We start from the raw sequence: 20,804 nt of genomic DNA on the forward strand, positions 1-20,804 counted from the left end.
CATTTTTGAATGAAAATTTCAAGTCCGTAAGCAAACACGTTAGGAAATTTGTTAGTGTTATTTCCTTATGTAAAATATTTTGTAGCATTGCTCTTGATTTGCTTTGGATGATTAGGAATGGAAGCTTTTGACTTATACATCTTCTTCATATGGATGAATTTGAACCAATAGTAGGCATATGCTAATTTTCAAAACTTAAATACTACATTCTAAAATTTTATTTATTCTAACACATATATTGTCCACTATAGAAAAAACTATCAAGTCACTAAACTATACCATTAACTTGCTATAGTTTAAAACTTTAGCCTATATTTTTCAAACCAAGTTGAACCAACTTAGTTTTCTTACAAAACAAAAGAGTCAAAAGATCCAATCCCATATTCATCAACTTGGTATATAAAAGTTAAACCAACCAAAAAGTCCAATACAAAATCAGACTTATCAACATACACTTTTTGTGTCAATTCACACATGTTTCTAAAATCAGGCCATGTTTTGCTAAGTTTTTTGAAATAACTTATTGATTTATTGGCTTTTTGAAAAGTCATAAGCTCCAAAATGATGTCTGACAATAAGACTGTATATGAGGTAAAAAAGTCAAGTCACTTTATACTGACTTTTCTAAAAAGCCAATAAATTAATAAATTATTTCAAAAAGCTTAGCCAAACATGAAACAACAAAATTTTCAAGTATACATACCTCTTTAGTCCGGTCTTAAAGTCTCTTCTTCCAACAACAACTTAAAACCAAAAGATTTATTCCAATAAATTCATCAAAATCACAACACACAAGTACCCTAACAACCCCCCTCTTTCTTCGTTATTTTCCCCCTTTTCATCCAAAGCCCTAATTTCAATTTCCCCCAAAATCCCTCAAAATTCTTGACATAAATCTGTTAAAGCTTCAAACTTTAAGCAAACCCACAAAGGCGAGTGTGCAAAATGCAAGAAAACGGTGGTGATTTACCCGATGAGCAGCGCTGCAAACGCAACGACGGCCGGCAGTGGCGGTGCAAACGTCCGGTGGTTCCGGGGAAAACTATGTGTGACGCACATTTCCGGCAAGGTCGTCTCCGGCAGAATAAAGAACCGGTCCCGGAAAGTTTAAAGCTTGAGAGAACAAAAACCCGAAAAAATCAAGAAAATCAAGAAAACCCTAGGCAGAAAAGTGAAATTAGGGTTGATGAAAGTTTGGGTTTTTCTAATTTACCCAGAAAAAGGGGGAAAAACCCATGTGAGAACAGCTCAAATCGGTCGAGAAAAAGGCCGAAACGGAGCGAAAAGAAGGGGAAACTGAAGTCATCAGTGGATATTTCAGAGGATCTTGATGATGCTTTGAAGAAGATGAATTTGAAAAAGGGGGATTTGCAGTTGGATTTGATTAGAGGGTGTTTGAATAGACAGGTTGAGAAGAAGAAAGGGAAGCAGCCACAGAAAGAAGATATTGTTAAAGAATTGAAGTATGGGAGATTGGAGATTTCACAGGCTTTACCCTTGACTACACCTGTTGTGGTCAGTAAGGTCAAAGTTGGGGCTCCTGCTTCCAGTTCGGCGCCCACGAGGTTCTTTAGATCGAAGAATATCGAGCGGGTACCTATCGCCACAATGCAGGTTGTGTTTCATAACCTAAGTTGTTGTTTACATTGTTGTGATTATGGTTGTTTATAAATTGCTACAATGTAGGATGTTTAAGTGACATATTTGTAATTGGATATGTTTAATTGGTGCTAGGGCTGCAAATGAACCAAACGTTTGGCGAACAATTCGTGAACCGTTTGGCGGGAAGTTCGTTTGTGTTTGTTCGTTTGTGTTCGTTCGTTTATTAAACAAACGAACACAAACAAGAAATTTCGTTCGTTTAGTTAAATGAACAAACATGAACAGAGGACGCGTTCGTTCATTTATGTTCGTGAACGTTTGGTAACGTGTTTGTTTGTGTTCGATAAGTCATTAGTGTTTTAGCTTTTATATTTTATTTAAATACTTCAAAATTCCGACAAATAAAATATTTAATAGAGTTAATTACTGTTTTCGTCCTTATGGTTTGTAAAAAATCACTATTTCAGTCCATTAGTTTAAAAATTGCGATTTCAGTCCCTGTGGTTTCACTTTCGTAACCATTTTAGTCCACTTCATAACCATTTCAGTCCCTGTACTTGACAGAATTATGGATTAAAATGGTTACGAAAGTGAAACCATATGGACTGAAATGGTTATGAAAGGGAAACCACAGGGACTGAAATCACAATTTTTAAACTAATGGACTGAAATAGTGATTTTTGACAAACCACAGGGACGAAAACAGTAATTAACTCTATTTAATAAGTGTCAGTGTGTTATATATTTTGTTCATGAACGTTTGGTTGTGTTCGTTAGTTACCATCTGTGTTCATGAACATTAGTTTGTGCTCATTTGTATTCATCATCGTCCGTTTTCGTTCGTTGCGTAAAATTAACAAACAAACACAAACGAACACGAACAGGTTCATTTCCTTAACAAACAAACACGAACAAAAAATCTCGTTCGGTAAGCGTCTATGAACAGTTCGTGAACACATATATTTCTTAACAAACAAACACAAACAAGGACTTGTTCGTGTTCGTTCGGTTCGTTTGCAGCCCTAAATTTGGTGCTCCTTTGAACGTTGGGTATTAGTTTTTTTTTTTTTTAAATTATTCTGATATAATAATCTTAAGGGGTTTTATGGTTATTGTATGTAGGTTTTACCGAATATAAAAGCTAACGTAAAAGCCTCAACGAAGAAGTGTCATTGGTGTCGGATGTGTAGCTATCGCATTCTTATCAAATGTTTGACTTGCAAAAAACACTTCTTTTGTGAAGATTGTATCCGTGAGAGGTTTGTTTCACGTGTATATTATCATACTTTTTTTCGTCAAATAGCATATCAATTATCATGATTTAGGCTTTCAATAACTATGGTTATATGAATGCATTAGGTCTCACGATAAGGCCGAAGTCAAGAAACAATGCCCTATATGCAGCGGAACTTGCAGCTGTAAAGCTTGTTTAAGAGGAAAATCTAAAGAAGTCAAAACTAAGGTACGGATGTCCAGTGGCGAAGCTTGAAAATTTCCACCGGGGGGTCGAAAGTCACCGAACCTAAAAATTCTATATAAGTAAATTTTTTTATAAAACTGGGCGGTCGAAAACGTATATACCTAAAAAATTCTACACGAAGCGTACATACATAACACTACTGAGCGAAAAGTTTGGGGGGTCGGGCGCCCCTCCCGGCCCCTTGAAAGCTACGCCCTTGCGGATGTCGAGATGTGACCCGCTTATGCCACATCAGCGTTTTGAAAATATACCTACTAAACTCATGCACCTCTGTTTTTTTTAGGATCTTGTTTTTTATAGCGGTGAAGAAAAGTTTGACAAAAGTCAACAACTTATTTACATGATCTGTTTGCTCCTGCCATTGCTTGAACAAATAAATCAAGAAAAAGACACCGAGATGGATATCGAAGCTAAAATCAAAGGTAGATGGTCTTATTTATGGTTCGTTTTTTATAAGTAATGATTGAAAGCAAGAGTCACATTAATTATTATTTGAAAACCGTAGGAAAAGACCGCAGTGAGCTACAAATACAGGAGGCGATAGGCTCCCCAAAGCAGCAGTGTTGGTATGTCTTCAAAATACTTATTTTTTGGATAAATTTTCAGGAGTAAAATGCCATTTTCTTCCTTGAGGTTTGGCCAGTTTTGCGACTTTCGTCCAAAGGTTTGAAACCTTGCCATTTTCATCTGGCTCGTTAACTCAATCCATTTTTCTCCGTTAAGTCAGGGGTATTTCCGTCCTTTTTGTTAACTTAAGGCAGGCAATTTTGTCTTTTTCAGGGGTATTCGGTCTTTTAAGTTAACAAAAAAGACAGAAGTACCCTTGACTTACGGAAAAATGGATGGAGTTAACGAGCTGTTAGAAAATGGCAAGATTTCAAACCTTTGAATCCAGATGCGGAAAAACAAACCTGTGGACGAAAGTCGCAAAACTGGCCAAACCTCAGGCACGAAAATGGCATTTTACTCAATTTTCAATCCAAATTCCCTTTTTGCCATTTTTAATCCCTGCATAACATTGAGGGCAATAATTTTGATAAAATAATTCTTCATATCATATCATTTTTCATATTTGGGTTGGTAACGGGTCAAAACGGTTTGTCACATTGACCAACAGACAGTTTTTTGTCCATTTTTGAATTTCATAAATGATTTATCTTTCAAGTATGATTACGAAAGCTATTATCAGACGATGACGCTATTTTAGTTACGTTTTTACTCATTTGACGTCAGTGGCGAAGCTTGAGATTTCCGATCGGGGGGTCGAAAACGTATATACCAAAAATTTCTATAAAACCGGGGGGTCAAAAACGTATATACCCAAAAAATTTTATACGAAAACTACATACTTTCCACTAACGAGCGAAAAGTTCGGGGGGTCGGCCGCCCCCTCCCGCCCCTACAAAGCTACACCATTGTTTGACGTGTTAACATAAAGTCATAAAGTATAACCCAATGAATTTAACTTGTCAAACTTTTAATTTTGTACGGGTATTTCCAGTATTTGACGAATAGTCAAAAGGGCTGTTATATTCTGGTTGGAATCATTATACATTTTTACATGTCACAGCGGTTTTTGCAAAGCTTGCATTGTGGATGTTCACCGAAGCTGTGGAAATTGCTCGTATATTCTCTGTTTACCTTGTTGTCGGGAATTCCGTGAGGGACATTTACATGGCGGTCTTCGAGATCTCAAGCATAACACAACAAATAAACGTAAAAGTTTGTGCACAATTTTATGGAACTGGAAAACTAACGATGACGGAAGTATAGAATGTCCACCAAAGAATTTAGGTGGCTGCGGGGATGGTATTCTCGGTTTATTTTGTCATCCACCTGTTAATTGGACTAAAGATATCGAAAAACGCGCAAAAGAAATCGTTTGCAATCCCAAGTTTACAAATTTCTTCGACTTTGATTCTTCCTATTGTGCGTTATGTGATGGAAACGACAAAAGTGACGGTGAAAACGAGATTAATAACAAGGGTTTGTATTTCTCGATCAAGGAAGATCTCGGGGACAAAAATCTTGAACATTTTACGAAACATTGGGTCAAAGGTCAACCTTTGATTATTCGAGATGTGATCAAGAGTGATATAGAGTTGAGTTGGGATCCGCTTTTCATGTTCTTCACCTATCTCGATAAAAGTGTGGAATCACGAAACGATAAAGACGTGAAATTGAAGATTTGCTCGGATTGGTGTGAGGTGGAAACGGGCCGGCAGCAGATTTTTATGGGCGGAAAAACGCACGCGAATGTGTGGAACGAGAAGTTGAAATTCAAAGTTTGGTTATCTTCCGGAATTTTTCAAGAACATTTTCCGAGTCATTATGCTGCTGTGATGAACGCTCTACCGCTTCAACAGTATGCTAATCCATTAACGGGTGTTCTAAATTTGGCCGCTAATGTGCCACCGGAAAGTCAAAACATTGACTTGGGCCCTTTTGTTTATATCTCGTATGGTAGACCTGAAGATCTTATTGCGGGTGACTTTTTAACAAAGTTATGTTATCATGCATACGATATGGTATGTATTTAAATGTTCAATTTATTTTCTTGCACATTTATGATTTTAAACTTTAGTTTTAGATTAAAGTATACGGATGTCCTTGTGGTTTACCAAAATTTTGGATTTGATCCCTAACTTTCCAAAAGTACACAGATGGTCCCTATGGTTTGCACTTTATAACGCATATAATCCCCATCTTTTTCTAGACATACATGGATGGTTCCTGTGGTTTGCACTTTGTAACACATTTAGTCTCCAACATTTTATAAAAGTACATGTATGGTCCCTGTGATTTGCACTTTGTAACGCATTTAGTCCCCAACTTTTTCTAATAGTACATGGATGGTCCTTGTGATTTGCACTTTGTAACGCATTTAGTCCCCAACATTTTATAAAAGTACATGTATGGTCCCTGTGATTTGCACTTTGTAACACATTTAGTCCCCAACTTTTTCTAAAAGTACATGGATGGTTCTTGTGGTTTGCACTTTGTAACGCATTTAGTCTCTAATTTACACATGCTAAAACCTTTAGATTTGTTGGCCGGGGACTAAATGCGTTACGAAGTGCAAACCACAGGGACCATCCGTGTACTTTTGGAAAGCTAGGGGACCAAATCCGAAATTTCGGTAAAGTATAGGGACCATCCGTGTACTTTACTCTTTAGTTTTATAAACATTACGATGAACTACAAAATCACTTTCAAAACACTGAAATAGTCTTCTAACGCTCATTCTTGATCTTTTTCAATTGTTCTTGCTTTAGGTTAATATTCTTGTGCATGCGACAGAGCTTCCGATTTCCGAGAAAAGGCTGAATAAAGTAAAGATCTTGTTGAAAAAATACAGCTCACTGGATCATAACGAGTCTTTGAAGAAGAAGAATAAAAATAGAGACAAAACCGTTGAGGCCAATGGGAAATCATCATATAGTAGTGAAGTAACTCAACAGTCGGAATTAGTGGATATTATCAACACAAACGGAGAACTCGCTCAAACACCTAACGATGGTGATCCGTGTGTGTTTTCCGATAATTTGAGCAATTGTGATTCGGATGATGAAGATTTGTGCCAAGATGAGTATGGGAGTTCAAGTGGTAGTGACGGGAAAGTCGTTGACACTCATGGGGCCCGGTGGGATGTTTTTCGTAGAGAAGACGTGGATAAACTTGTTGAGTTTCTTAGAAAGTATTCGAGTGAGCTTAATTCGTCTTATTGTTCTCCCAGAAAGGTATCACTTTGAATCAAGTTTAAGCCCGCGTTTAAACGGTCCCATCGGTTAGACTAAAAGTTACGCTTTACTTAACATTGTGTACCATAGGTTGTTCATCCGATCCTTGACGAGATCTTTTATTTGGATGCTTTCCATAAAAAACATCTTAAAGAAGAATTTGGTAAGTATTATAATTCAATCCTTATAAGTTACTTTCTTAATATTTGGAGTAAAATGCCATTTTCGTCCCTAAGGTTTGGCCAGTTTTGCGATTTTCGTCTAAAGGTTTGTTTTTTCACATCTGGATCCAAAAGGGTTGAAATTTTGGCATTTTCATCCGGCTCGTTAACCCCATCCATTTTTCTCCGTTAAGTCAGGGGTATTTCTGTTAACTTAAAGAGCAATTCAGTCTTTTTCAGGGGTATTTGTTTGGTCTTTTAACATAAAGTAACAAAAGACCGAATTGCCTTTTAAGTTAACAAAAAAAGACGGAAATACCCCTGACTTAACAGAGAAAAATGGATGGAGCTAACGGGCCGGACGAAAATGTCAAGATTTCAAACCTTTTGGATCCAGATGCGAAAAAACAAACCTTTGGACGAAAGTCGCAAAATGGCATTTTACTCTAATATTTGTTTAAATTAGTGTAAATTCTATTTCCCTCATCTTATTTTTATTGACATTAATATCCAGGTGTCGAACCATGGACATTCGAGCAACATATCGGTGAAGCTGTAATAATTCCAGCCGGATGCCCCTATCAAGTAAAGAAAGTCAAGGTACCAATTTCGCATGCTTTTCTTCACCAAAAAAAATAATGAATATAATAATAATTACTGTTTTTTTTTTTATTTTTTTTTCTGTTTAATTGCAACTATTATTGTGTGTACAGTCATGTGTCAACGTGGTTCTTGAATCGATATCACCTGAAAGTGCATCGGTGGGCATCAAGTTGAGTGACGAAATTCGTCAACTCCCTGTAAATCATAAAGCAAAAGGAAAAATGCTAGATGTAAATATTCCGACACTAGTTTAAACTTCTTCTAATATTGTTATGGGAGTGAATTTCAAGGATTGTCCTTTATCTTTATACCCATTTTCAGGCGTTGTCCTTTATATTCAAAATTGACGAGTTTTGTCCTTTATGTTTTCATATCATACACGTTTTGTCCTTTAGGCCTAACCCAGTTAGTTTTTTAGTTAAATTTGGTCATGTGCTTTGCACATGAGGGCATTTTTGTCAATTCAAAGGTTGCAGAAGCTTTGAGCTGTAAATCTGTCGTTGAACTTACCTTTGAATTGACAAAAATGCCCTTATGTGCAAAGCACATGACCAAATTTAACTGAAAAAACTAACTGGGTTAGGCCTAAAGGACAAAACGTGTATGATATGAAAACATAAAGGACAAAACTCGTCAATTTTGAACATAAAGGACAACGCCTAAAAATAGGTATAAAGATAAAGGACAATTCTTGAAATTCACTCTTGTTATGGAGTGCGTAATTAGTTTCTTAATGGTTTTTTCAGATCAAGAAAATGACTATGCATAGTGTAAATGCCGCGGTTGAAGCATTTAACAAAGTTCCACAAGGGGTTGAAGAAAGTGACAAAGTTCTACAAGCAGAGTAAGCGTCTTTGGATTATGTTTTAATTTTCATCGATTTTATTACTCTCGGTATTTGACTTACTTTAAATTCCGAATCAGTGACAAAGGTGTCGAGTAGAGACCAAGAGTTACAAGTAATATGATCAAAACTTGTCATGTGATGTAAGTAGCAAAGATGTTTCAAGCACTTTTAGGAATTATAATTACTAATTCACTTAAAACATTAGTTTTGAAAATCGACAATCCGAATGTAGCTTTAATAAAATGATTCTTGATATAAATATGGAATTAGCTATTTATCCCTGGCTTTAGTTTAACTGTCTGATTCTAATTTAAAAAAATGAGTAAATTACTTTTGAGTTAACTTTCGTTTTGCTCCCTGTGGTTTGGTCATTTTAATGGTTTTGCTCCAATAGTTTAAAAATAGTCATTTTCCGCCCTGATCTTTCGAGTTTGTCGCCAGTTTGCTCCCTGGCCCTAACTCAGTTAAAGCGTTCAATTAAAAGTAGAGGTATTTCGGTAGTTTACTCACTGGCTCTAACTCAACTAAAACGTTTAGTTAAAAGTCGCCGTAGTCGTGGTCGGCAGGTGGTAGTTGCATGTGGTTGTGGATGGTGGCGGCCGGTAGAAAGAGTGGTTGGAAAGATGGGGGATCAGAAAAGACTTACTTATATACATGTAAATAAACAAATTATAGGTTTATTTAGGTGAAAAGACTTACATGCCCTTGCTTTTATCTATAAAATTACCAAAATACCCTTCTAGTTAATGGATTTTTTGGATAGAGTTAGAGGCGGGGAGCAAAGTGATGATAAGTTAGAAAAATCAGGGAGGAAAATGGCTATTTTTAAACTATTGGGGCAAAACCTTTAAAATGACCAAATCATAGGGAGCAAAATGGAAGTTAACTCATTGCTTTTGGGTCCCTATGTTTTAATGGTTTTAACCACTTTAGTCCAAAATAAAAAAAAGGTAAACACTCCGAGTTCCTAACCGCTTATTTTATAACGTTTTGAGTTCTTGTGTTTAGTGGTTTTAACTTTTAACCACTTGAGTCCAAAATCAAAAGTACAAGTGTTAAAAAATTGGACTCAACGTTATAAAATGAGCGGTTAGGGAATAGGGACTTAGGGTGTTAACCTTTTGATTTTGGATTCAAGTTGTTAAAACCACTAAAACATAGAGACTCAAAAAGTAATCTACTCAAAAAAAAAAAAATAACTGTTGACTTTTCAATCATTACGTAAGGAGTAGCCGCTGTAAAACGGATTATCAAATCTTGTATATTTACCCACCCTTAGATTTAAGTAACTCATTACCTGATTATGATTCTTTAATTTCGACTAATCACTTTGAAAAACTCACATCCAAACACTTCCCTTTCTCAGTGTGTCAACTTTACTTTATATTTTAATTTTTTCTTGATCTTCATTTAAATAAAAATCTGAATTTATCTTCCGTTGTAGGTGTGTTATTGTTCCTTGTTGATACACAAAAAGTGCGTTTTCGGCCCATTGAAAAGGAAGTTTGAGTCTGGAGATGACTTTGAATCAGGATGAAAAAATGAAGTCATTGATATGTGCGAATGAAGCTTGTAACTTTAAAAGAGATGCTCAAGGTTTTTCTTATTTTCAACTTAATATATGTTCGTACCCATAGTTGTCAATAGCGGTCGCTATATTGTCAATAGCGGTCGCTATGGTCGCTATAGCGAATAGCGTAGCATATTGGGGGGGGGGGGGTATTCCAGGGTCCTCCCAACCGCCGAGGTGATCCCACCTCGCAGACCGCCACCCAGCAAGCCTGAGTCTGGGGGTAAATCCGCTACCGTAGGGGCATTGGGAACGAGCAAGACTCGAACCCGCCACCTCCGGGTTAGAATGCGGGCCGGTGGCCATTGGGCTGCACCTAATAGCGTAGCATATTAGGTCGAAGGTCGCTACAGGTATAGGTATGTAGCCCTAAATAGCGGGATTTCAGTTTTTTTTTTTCTTTTAGTATAAATAGTGATTAAATATAGCTATAAAATAGCTGGATTTTAGGTTTTTGTTAAATATACATGTAAAATAGCATATATACTAGGGTATTTTAATATACATGTAACTAGGGCTGCAAACGAACCGAACGAACACGGACAAGACCTAGTTCGTGTTCGTTTGTTAAGAAATATATGTGTTCGCGAACCGTTCACGAACACTTATCGAACGAGATTTTATGTTTGTGTTCGTTTGTGTTTGTTTGTTAATTTTAGGCAACGAACAAAAACGAATGTTGACGAACACAAACGAGCACAAACTAACACAAACGAACACAAACAATCGTTCACAAACAGAATATGTAATACATGACACTTATTAGATATTTAATTTGTCAGAATTTTGAAGTATTTAAATAAATATAAAAACTAAAAACACTAATGAACTATCAAACACAAACGAACATGTAACCGAACGTTCACGAACATAAACGAACGAACACGACCTCTGTTCATGTTTGTTCATTTAACTAAACGAACGAAATTTCTTGTTCGTTTTCGTTTGTTTAATAAACGAACGAACACAAACGAACTTCCCGCTGAACGGTTCACGAACTGTTCGCCGAACGTTTGGTTCATTTGCAGCCCTACATGTAACATATATTTAATTTTCTTTCTAGTGTATCCCTGTTATAAACTAGCGTCTGCTATTTATCGCTATTTGTCGCTATTCGCCATTAACAACTATGTTCGAACCGTCTGTTTTATTATCTAGATAAGCATACGGGTTTTTATTATTCTCAGCTTGATTTCTATGTATCGATGATAATCTGATTTGCTATTGCAGGTATCGACGTCTTTGCTTATTTGGCATGCTCATTTGCGATATTGATCATTGACAACGGGAACTCTTGGAAAAACCGCCATTGAAAATACCCCCACCCCACCAACTGTAACTCATAATATTGTCTAACCATTTTTTACAACATAGTTTTTGTTAAGTGTTTTTTTATTTGAACGAATCCTGTAACTATAATTTTAGTTTAGTTGCATTTAACTGTCTAGTCAGTGTAAAAAAATCCTCACTTTAGCTCAAATTCTATTACCAAATCAGGGGAAGATCACTCTTTAAAGTATATATTTACAAACTATTAAAGGGTAATCACATGTGATTTGCATAAAAGATTAACATAAAAGAAGGAAAAAAAAATTAAAAATATGAGGAAAAGAAAAAGAAATATAATAAAAAGATGGAAAAAGAAAAGAAGTTGGAGGAAAAAAATATAATTTACTAAAGATATAATAATGTTACCGATTAAAATGGACCAATAAATAATTAGTACTGTTATTCGCTTTGTTATTATACAGAATTTCAAGTTTTCTTTTTTTGATTAATATTTTTTAGTTTGCTTATGTTATTGAAATGTTTCTTTTTAAATTATTTTTAATGTTTTTTTATTTTGTTTGAAAAAATCTTTTTATATTTTTAGACAATACTTTTTTAGTTTGTTTATGGTATCAAAATATTTCTTTTTTAATGTTTTCTATTATCTTTTGAACATCTTTTTATATTTTTAAAACATTAATACTTTTTAGAGCATTTTAAAAATTTTGTTTCTTTTTTTTATGTTTTCTATTATCTTTTGAACATCTTATAATATTCTTAAAACATTATTACTTTTTAAAGCATTTTAAAAATTTACAAGTTCTCAAAATAGATCATGATCATTTTTTAAGTTTTAAATTAGAGTTTTTTATAATTGTGTTCCTCAACTCTTATTTTCACCAGAAGGTAATTTTCTAATTTAATTTTCTCTTAGATTTCGAGCTTACCCTTGCGACGCGCTTATTTTATGCAAAATCCACCCGTTGCAGAGCGCGGACGATAACCCACTAGTTTAAATTAAAATACCAAAATAATACATGACAAATGCACTTGAGTTTGCAGAATAAAAATAAAAAAAAATACCAAATTTGAATTATAAAGTTAAAGCATAATGCAAAAAACTAATTACAAGAAGAATCACACATCTATCTAATGTTGTCACAAGTGTTTGTGTATCAACCCAAACCCAAACCCAAACCCAAGCAACATGCTAACAAAATGACTCGAAACTCATACCCGCATTGACTAGTTACACAAGAGCCCATTGCCACCTTCTGAACCGAAAGAACATAACGAACTAAAGACGTAATTAATAGCTAGTCTGTTCAAGGGATAGTGATTATGGAGCCATTAGTCTCTCGATCGTGTAAGTTAATGACTTTGCCCAATCTTCTTTCAGTAACAAAGTCTGTAGGGTATTCATAATATCGTAATCTGGATCCAGCTTCCTTTGCCAACCCTGCAGAAAATCAATCCAACTTCGTCATTTCACCCATCTCGACAAGATGTTGTGAATATTGATTTCGTAAAAAAAATCACTATGAACGTGTTGTGCAGATTCGGGCTATGAAGGTACATGACGGTTTACAATCGGTGTGAAGATTGCGAACTTCACATTGAAGTTTGGCGGACGAACTTAAACGGAACTTAACGAACACAAACATACACGTGTAGATATAGAGGGGTGTTCGATTAAAAAACCAACAATATGTTGAAAACCGCGAGAACCACATAGTGCATTTGTACCAATTGCTTTGAATGTGATACACGAGACAGTTATGTAACCGTCTTTGTTTCTCTGGTTTTTTAGCGCTAACAAACATTAACAAAAATAATGTTAAAAGAGGGGGATGGTTAATGTTTAATGTGTGGGCGCTCGCGCGGGGGGGGGGGGGGGGGGGGGCAAATGTGAAAGTGCACTAATTTTAACATTATTTTACTAATTTCGTGAAAATAATGTTAAAAGAGGGGGATGGTTAATCATGCATCATGTGGTGGCGTTGATAGCCGAAAGACAAGAGAGTACATGCACTAATTGGTCTGTCTTAATTGCAGAGTGTTATGTGCCTTATGTCTAAGTTTTGATGCAAAACTACCATCGAGCCGGGGGTCTCACTGGAAGCAGCCTCTCTATTCCTATGGGGTAGAGGTAAGGTTGTCTACATCTTACCCTCCTCAAACCCTACCTTAGCTTTGCTATTGGTAGGATTTACTGCGTATGATGATGATGAAGCATTTGTTCATGTTTGTTCATTTAACTAAATGGACATAGATTTTGTTCATGTTCGATTACATCCATAGTTGTTGAAAGCCATCGACTCTTGCACCTAGGCCCATTTTTCAGGCGAGGCGAGGCAATTACGCCTTTAGTCGAGGCAATTGCACTTTAATTCTCCAAGTGATGGTTCAGGCGCACATTCCGGGAGATTCCTAGATTCCGGAGATTTTTCGGCCAAATTCTCTAAATTCTGGCAATAATGTAGCCAGATTTCTACTTTTATCTATTGAAAACTACTTTTCTACACTAATATTTATGAACTTTTGGTACTAAATTATTAAATGTTATATAATAGTTTTTGTTTATTTTATTTTATTTGAAGAATAAAATTATTTTTCTAATACATAATATATTTAAAATCTAGTTCATTCTGCGCTTTTCTTTTCTCTTCTCAAGCCCTCGCTTTTTTTTTTTTTGCGCTTTGCGCTTAGACCCCAGGCGAAACCTATGCGCCTTGAGTGCGCCTAGCGCTTTTAATAACTATGATTACATCCATACGTGTATGCATTATAAACACACTTTGGACCCATTGGGCCCTTTTAGCTGACTTTCGGTTTGACCCAACCCATTTATATATATATATATTGGTCAAAATTGGCACTAGACCTACAAGAATGAATAATAAAATACCTCGAGAACCAAAGTGGTGACCATGACGGTGGATACATTTCCATCCACATTGACTCGATGACGTCTCACTTGCTCTAGCAATTGATGCATGGCATCAGCGGGGTGAACTATATCGCCTTCCGGAGTACCCCAAAAATCAAACGATTCTTTCACTTCCTATTAACACAAATGATATAATATTCACTATCAACTAAACAATACATACAAATTAAATTAAATTAAAATCACATTACCTTAATAAAGGCTTGAGGATTAGGGCAATTCTGTTGCTTTGATAGCCTTAACGTGCATTTTGCTGCAGTGGCACCGTCTCTACGAGCAACCGCTTTGAAAAACTCTAATAAATTTATTCTATCACTATATGAAAGTTCAGCGGTCATGCCGACATCAAGAAATATAAGATGTGGCTTCGATTTAAAGATCCGTTTACGAGACGATTTGTTTCGTACTAGGATGTTTCCGGGATGCATGTCGGCATGGATGAAGTTATCAACCTGGAACAAGAGAAATATTGATTGTAAATTTAAACATAATATATAATTAGAGTAAAATGCCATTTTCGTCCCTGAGGTTGTTTTGCGACTTTCTTCCAAAGGTTTGTTTTTTCGCATCTGGATCCAAAAGGTTTGAATTATTGCCATTTTTATCCTCGAAATAACTCCCTCCATTTCTCTCCGTTAGGTCAGGGGAATTTTCGTCTTTTTTCTTAACTTAAAGAGCAATTCGGTCTTTTGAATACTTGTACATAAAGTGAAAAAGACCGAATTGCCTATTAAGTTAACAAAAAAGACGGAAATACCCTGACTTAACGGAGAAAAATGGATGGAGTTCACGAGGCGGATGAAAATGGCAAGATTTCAAACCTTTTGGATCTAGATGCGGAAAAACAAACATTTGGACGAAAGTCGCAAAACTGGCCAAACCTCAGGGATGAAAATGGCATTTTACTCAAGATTTAATCAACATATATTTGGGGGGTCAAGAAGCAAAAACTGAATATGTTTATGATTATGATTATTTGGTCAAAATCAGAATTGGAGAAACATAAAAAACATAATTCTTACCAAAAGCATCTTTAAAAGTGCATGAGTCCCTATATGAGCAAGAGAACTCTTGAGTCGTTCATGTCCTTTGAGTTCATCAACATAATACGCAACACTCTCTCCTTGCTCAAACGTTTCAACCAAAACCGCAGGATGTACGAGCGGATATACCGGTTTCGGAAACGAAACATCTCTCCATCGTCTAAAATTGTAAGCAAAACGGCTTAAATTCGCAGCTTCACGAGCGAGATCCACTTGCGACATCATAAACACCGCGAATTGCTGTACACTTTCATCCAATCTCAACCATTTCAAAGTGGGTATAAACCGCGAAATCTTCGCCACTACGTTAATAATCTCGAAATCTCTTCTAATCGATTCACCTACTCCCGGATGTCTAACTTTTACCGCAACTACTAACGGCTTAATCTGCTTACCACGATACTTATATCTCAAAACCGCTCGATGAATCTGAGCGATACTTCCAGAGGCCACCGGGACCTCCTCAAAATCATCAAAAATTTCATGGATTTTACGGCCGAAAGCCTTCTCAACCGTCTTTCGCGTGTAAGAAAAGCTATGTTCAGGGGCTTGTGAGTGAAGTTTAGAAAGTTCGGTGCACAGGTCTCGAGGAAAAAGATCCGGTCTTGTTGCAGCCCATTGACCCCATTTTATAAAAGCGGGACCCGCTATTTCTAACGTACGACGTATAAGGCGTAGCCAGCTTTTTCTTGATGAGTTACCGAAATATCCTGCAAATGGTGCCGATGCTATACATGGGGAGAATAAGATTGATAGATATATAGCTCTGATTATTAATATTAAACCTTCGTATACTGAAACGGCTGATGAAATCAAGAACGCGTGTCCGTTTTCTGCATGCGTATAAAGAGTATTTCTGGGTTGAAAATATTCCGCATTATGCCTTGCTTGTGCAAATGCCGTATTCCCGCATGCAAACGCATATATACCCGGAATAATGATATACGAGCGGGTTGCGGCCAAACTAAATGCTTGAGAAATCCTACTTATCGAAGGAAAGGATTTCACAGTGTGAGATGAATTCTGGGAAATTGTTTTCCATGCGTTTTGAGCATAACGAGTCGTTCTATCGTTGTTTGGGATAATGGAATAACTTCTAAGAGAGGAATATAGAGTGATCCTATCAACTGACCCATGTTTCCTGTCTTCTAGTTGAATTCTACTGTTGTTTGTTCGAATCGACCGCACAATTCTTTTAACATTTCTGACCGTCAGGAGCCTGTATATGTTATAATAATAAGATCAGTGGCGCAGCTTAAGAGGGGCCGGGAGGGGCGCCCGACCCCCCGAACTTTTTGCCTAGTAGTGTTATATACGTAGTTTTCGTATAGAAATTTTTGGGTATATACGTTTCCGACCCCTCGGTTCTATAGAAATTTTTGGGTATATACGTTTTCGACCCCCCTGTCTTCATTGTCAAGCTTCGCCACTGAATAAGATCAGTTGTACTTCTACCCGAACTTAAAAACATTAGTGAATGACTTACATTATAAAAATCCATTAAAATCACCAACTCTAATTCTTAAGCACTGTATGAACCCATCATATTATGTTTTCTTTTTATTTTTATAAAAGGATAGAGAAACCTCTTATTTGCATGATTCTACAAAACTCATCATCTTAACCCTAAATAATCAGAAAAAAATCTATTCTTACATTACCCTTTGAACGGTTCACAACAACCACCTGATTTGTCTTGCAATTTCAAGCTATGCACACATAAACAAACCTCAAAAACCACTATGATTTCAACAGATACTGCATTACAAGTTACAACAATGTATAAACCACTGTTATCAAGGCTCACCCAGGTATACGTCTGGGCCTACTTCTCAGGCCCAGCGCAGCCTTCTCGCATCGCTTCAAAAGCCTCACTTTCAGCCTTTCAGGCCCGCAGGCCCATTTTCTAGGCCAAGTTCCGCCGAAATTCCGACCAAAATTCGTCTTAACAAGTCTGAAACAATTATATAAATCTTAATGAAGCATAAACTCAACCTAAAACACTAAAAACCACTACATTTTCTCTATCGTTTTCATTTTTTTTTTTTAAAGAAAGTATCTTCATCAGGGCAAATTACATAAGGATAGCAGGTAGACGAGCAACAAACTGCGCCGCCATCCCTTTCTGAATAGAAAACGCTAACCTACTAAAAACAAAGCCTCGCCCCTGAGGGGTCGAAAAGTTGTTGTGGACCATGCGCTGAACTCTAGACAAGAACCGAACTGCCTCTGGCGGCAAGGAGCCGAACGTGTCAAACGCCAGGGGGACAAAGGCATGCTGATTATCCTCACAAGCTTTCGCGTGCTTTTCCACCTTCTTCGACTCTGCTTTCAGTACCGCTTGCCCCGCCACAAACCCATTTTCCCGGAACCCGGCTAGGGGGGATAGACCTGTGAGATCGACACAAGCATGTTTCCCGCCCTCCCAACCAAAAACTAGCACGTCAGCCGGGCGTAGGGTGGATCTCCCCTCCGACGGGTCTGTAAGAAAATTAACCGGTGCCTCTTTCTTTGCCGAGATCCCTGCTCGTCTGAGAATATCCATTAACGCGTCTCGAACAAAGTCATGGCGATACTTAAACCCCGGCAACTCTCTACAGTGTAACGCATGCTCCCCGTATTTATCCAGGCATGTTTTCAATTAAATAATATTTTTTTATACCTTTATCATTACTTTTTATCTCTCCTCCACTTACAACCACTCTCAAAAAACTATTAAAAAATTGATAGGGGTGAACACTGTCCCCCAAATATATAGATATACAATAACAATTTCTCTCTCCTCCGCTCACAACCATTCCAAACCACTTTTTTAAATATGCACCTTGGGATGTGAATGCTCTAAAACCCCTAAATATTGTATTTTTAATACCATTCACCTCGCCTAAAAAAGCCCTAGCTTTTTAAGCGCCCTTGAGTGCGCCTTCGACAACTATGGCATAAACTGAAACCCTAGCTTAGTGCCTGAATAAAAGATAGTCATTACAATATACAGTTATACAATTACTGCAGGCAATGTGAAAGCCCTAAACATGTATAATAAACTTGAAACAATTATTGACCAAACAGAGGCATAAATCAATGAAATTTGAACAGAAAAGAAAACAGAACCTTGACATAATGAGAATATGGAGGTGATTGATTACGAATTGAGGTTGATTTGAGCTGAATCGCGAGCATTTTCTAGAGAATACGAACGTGAAATTGAATCTGGATGATCATCTGAACACAGATTCAACTGAAGATTCGCTCGTGAACATGAGTTTTGATTGAGTTAACAATGGCGGATGTGGAGTGAATTTATGTTTCTATATATGGAAACCCTTTTCTTGCCAAAGGGGTTTCTTTTCTTACGTTTAAAAGATCTTTCCCACATTAGGGCATATTATCTTTATACAATTTTGTTTGTTATTATTATTGTTATTTTTATAACCACCAATTCTTATTACCGCACTCTTCGAACTGAAGAGCCTTATTACCTCACTCTGATCGAACCTGTAAGAGGTCTGAACCATTAAAAGCCTTATTAAGAGGTAAACAAACAGCCCATATGTTGTCTTAATCGGGCGTACGCTGGCTTCAAAGTTTGGCTCCCGGGAAATCATACCGCCAACTGCCATTTGACAGCCGTTGTGCAACCACAAGAGCTGAACACTCTCTGTGGGCTCAGGATAGAACCTGGCACCTTTGCAGGAAGACTAGATTCTATCAATCAATGCCTAATCCAGCAAAATGATACAAATGGGATTAAACTTAGGTCTCATAGGAGAACTCAATATCCAAAGATCAACTAATCTTTGTAAGAAACAAGGAAAGTACTCAAATGTGCAAGTAGTTTGTAACACAAAAGTTGTGTCTTTATTTTGGTTGTAGAGTTTTAATTAATAAAAAAGTATTCTGAACTAAAGGTTAGTAAGTAATAAGTTAGAAGTTGTAGGGGTTAAAAGTGGTTTTGGTAATTCAATTATATTTCATCCCTAGTTTTTGGTGATGAATTATATATGATAGTAGTAGTCTTAGTTCATTGCTCATATGTTAGCCTAACATATATGAAACATACATCACTATTACATATATTTTACACATCATCAAAGAAACTAGTTATGTTATAATAATGTATTAAATTGTGTATTGCAACAAAAGTAAGCCTAGCAAGCCTGTCGGTAACTATACGCCTTGTCTCCTTTTTTTAACACAAAAACTGATAAAGCGTTGTATAGTATCAGAGTTGTCATTTTCAATTCCCTAGTCGTATTTCTATAAAAACAGCCACAAGAAAGACCAAACCATTCTTTATAACATTTTTATACCATCTAACAAAAACTTAGACCATAGGCCTAACTTATGTGCGTTTAAATGACATGATGTAATCCCACACCCTTACCACAAGGGCTACAAAGTCCAACCAAACCCTACTTTTTGACCACATTTGTTGCTAAACAAGTTGACATAACTACATAAGTCGCTTGTTTCTATTGTCGATTGACACTCATTCATTGCTATTTTGCTGATCATCAAAGATGGAGGCTTTGTTGAGGTTTGTGACCAAGATAACTTGGTTGTCTCCCCTATGCGTCGCCAAACTAACATCGTTCTAATTGCCAGCCAATAGACCAATAAGAGAGAACTAATCAAGGTTCATTTGCCTCCTTTGTCTTAACTACAACCATGCTTGTCGTCTTACTTATTATTTCTTTAGTAAAAACAAATATTTATTAATACCTTGTTTGGACCTAAACCGAACCCGGTGATGCCCGTACCTAGGTATGTACCCGAACCTAGGTATTAAAAAAACCCGGTTGTATGAACCTCTAGTCTCATGTCTCACAAGCCAATGAAGCCATGTAGCCCAGCCCCAATTAGCTAATTATCGGAAATGGGCCCTTAAACTCTGATGGGTATCCAAAGCCCATTCCTCACAAAATAACCATCTTTACCATAATAGTAATCTTTTTGGAGCTTCCAGTTTTTTTTTTCTTTTTTTTTTTTTTTTTTTTCTAACATGAAATTAGAAAAATAAATAAAATAAAAACTGTGATGCATTAGCATCACATTTTTCTATTTAGTTTCACGCACTCTCACAAACTATATAGCAGGATAAGTAAACTTTTATAAACACAATTACAATACATTAATAAACATCTATCACCCTTTATATAAAAAAAAGACTCGTAAAACTCACTTTAAGTGGGCCACTTTAATAGTTTATGTATCATATAACAAGTGTACGTATCAATTTAGTGGCATCCAATCATTTTGTAGCATTTCTTGTATACATCAAATTTTCAATACTTGTATACATCAAATTTTCAATACTTGAAACAAGATTCATATGGTGATTAACATCACACAAGAATCATCATAAAATTAACCACTACAACATCATACTAGTAGCATTTTATCTTCATGTAAACTTTCATGCAATGTTTCATGTAAAGGTTTATGTTCAAGCTTCTTGTTTAAACTCTTTTAGTGTTCTTATGAATCTCAACATAATATAACTTTTAACTACTCAAAGTAGGAATAAACAAGAGTAGAT

The 20,804-nt window shown here is 36.4% G+C and overlaps 2 protein-coding genes across 4 annotated transcripts; one reads left to right on the forward strand and one right to left on the reverse strand.

The window, feature by feature from the left end:
• Nucleotides 1-748: 748 nt before the first annotated feature.
• Nucleotides 749-11,496, forward strand: LOC110939759 (lysine-specific demethylase JMJ25). 3 transcript variants are annotated; one of them, XM_035990612.1, is made up of 14 exons: nucleotides 749-1,614; nucleotides 2,725-2,861; nucleotides 2,962-3,064; nucleotides 3,366-3,504; nucleotides 3,588-3,648; nucleotides 4,653-5,610; nucleotides 6,358-6,822; nucleotides 6,913-6,985; nucleotides 7,498-7,583; nucleotides 7,697-7,816; nucleotides 8,333-8,430; nucleotides 8,505-8,573; nucleotides 9,878-10,029; nucleotides 11,234-11,496. In XM_035990612.1, the coding sequence occupies exons 1-12, from the start codon at nucleotides 946-948 to the stop codon at nucleotides 8,527-8,529; spliced, it is 2,934 nt and encodes a 977-aa protein (XP_035846505.1). In that variant the 5' UTR covers nucleotides 749-945; the 3' UTR covers nucleotides 8,530-8,573; nucleotides 9,878-10,029; nucleotides 11,234-11,496. The 3 variants fall into 3 exon arrangements, with proteins under 3 accessions (XP_035846505.1, XP_035846506.1, XP_022037016.1); XM_035990613.1 differs by having other exon boundaries at nucleotides 8,511-8,573; nucleotides 11,234-11,465; XM_022181324.2 differs by lacking the exon at nucleotides 8,505-8,573 and having other exon boundaries at nucleotides 11,234-11,483.
• Nucleotides 11,497-12,327: 831 nt separating this feature from the next.
• On the reverse strand, nucleotides 12,328-18,655 carry LOC110939760 (probable serine/threonine-protein kinase abkC). Its single transcript, XM_022181326.2, has 5 exons — nucleotides 18,377-18,655; nucleotides 15,245-16,484; nucleotides 14,414-14,674; nucleotides 14,181-14,336; nucleotides 12,328-12,731 (listed from the first exon to the last, which is right to left on the reverse strand). The coding sequence occupies exons 1-5, from the start codon at nucleotides 18,382-18,384 to the stop codon at nucleotides 12,612-12,614; spliced, it is 1,785 nt and encodes a 594-aa protein (XP_022037018.1). The 5' UTR covers nucleotides 18,385-18,655; the 3' UTR covers nucleotides 12,328-12,611.
• Between the last annotated feature and the right edge of the window lie 2,149 nt (nucleotides 18,656-20,804).

This window comes from Helianthus annuus, chromosome 5 (genome assembly GCF_002127325.2).
Source record: "Helianthus annuus cultivar XRQ/B chromosome 5, HanXRQr2.0-SUNRISE, whole genome shotgun sequence".
Classification (NCBI taxonomy): Eukaryota; Viridiplantae; Streptophyta; class Magnoliopsida; order Asterales; family Asteraceae; genus Helianthus; species Helianthus annuus.

Excerpts from the sequence above, each read along its gene's own strand:
- LOC110939759 (XM_035990612.1), top strand. The coding sequence starts at position 946 with ATGCAAGAAAACGGTGGTGATTTACCCGATGAGCAGCGCTGCAAACGC. Across the intron at positions 1,615-2,724 it reads TACCTATCGCCACAATGCAG|GTTTTACCGAATATAAAAGC; the intron begins GTTGTGTTTCAT and ends TATTGTATGTAG. Across the intron at positions 8,431-8,504 it reads GACAAAGTTCTACAAGCAGA|AATCAGTGACAAAGGTGTCG; the intron begins GTAAGCGTCTTT and ends CTTTAAATTCCG.
- LOC110939760 (XM_022181326.2), bottom strand. Across the intron at positions 14,675-15,244 it reads CACTTTTAAAGATGCTTTTG|GTTGATAACTTCATCCATGC; the intron begins GTAAGAATTATG and ends CTCTTGTTCCAG. Across the intron at positions 14,337-14,413 it reads ATCCTCAAGCCTTTATTAAG|GAAGTGAAAGAATCGTTTGA; the intron begins GTAATGTGATTT and ends TTGTGTTAATAG.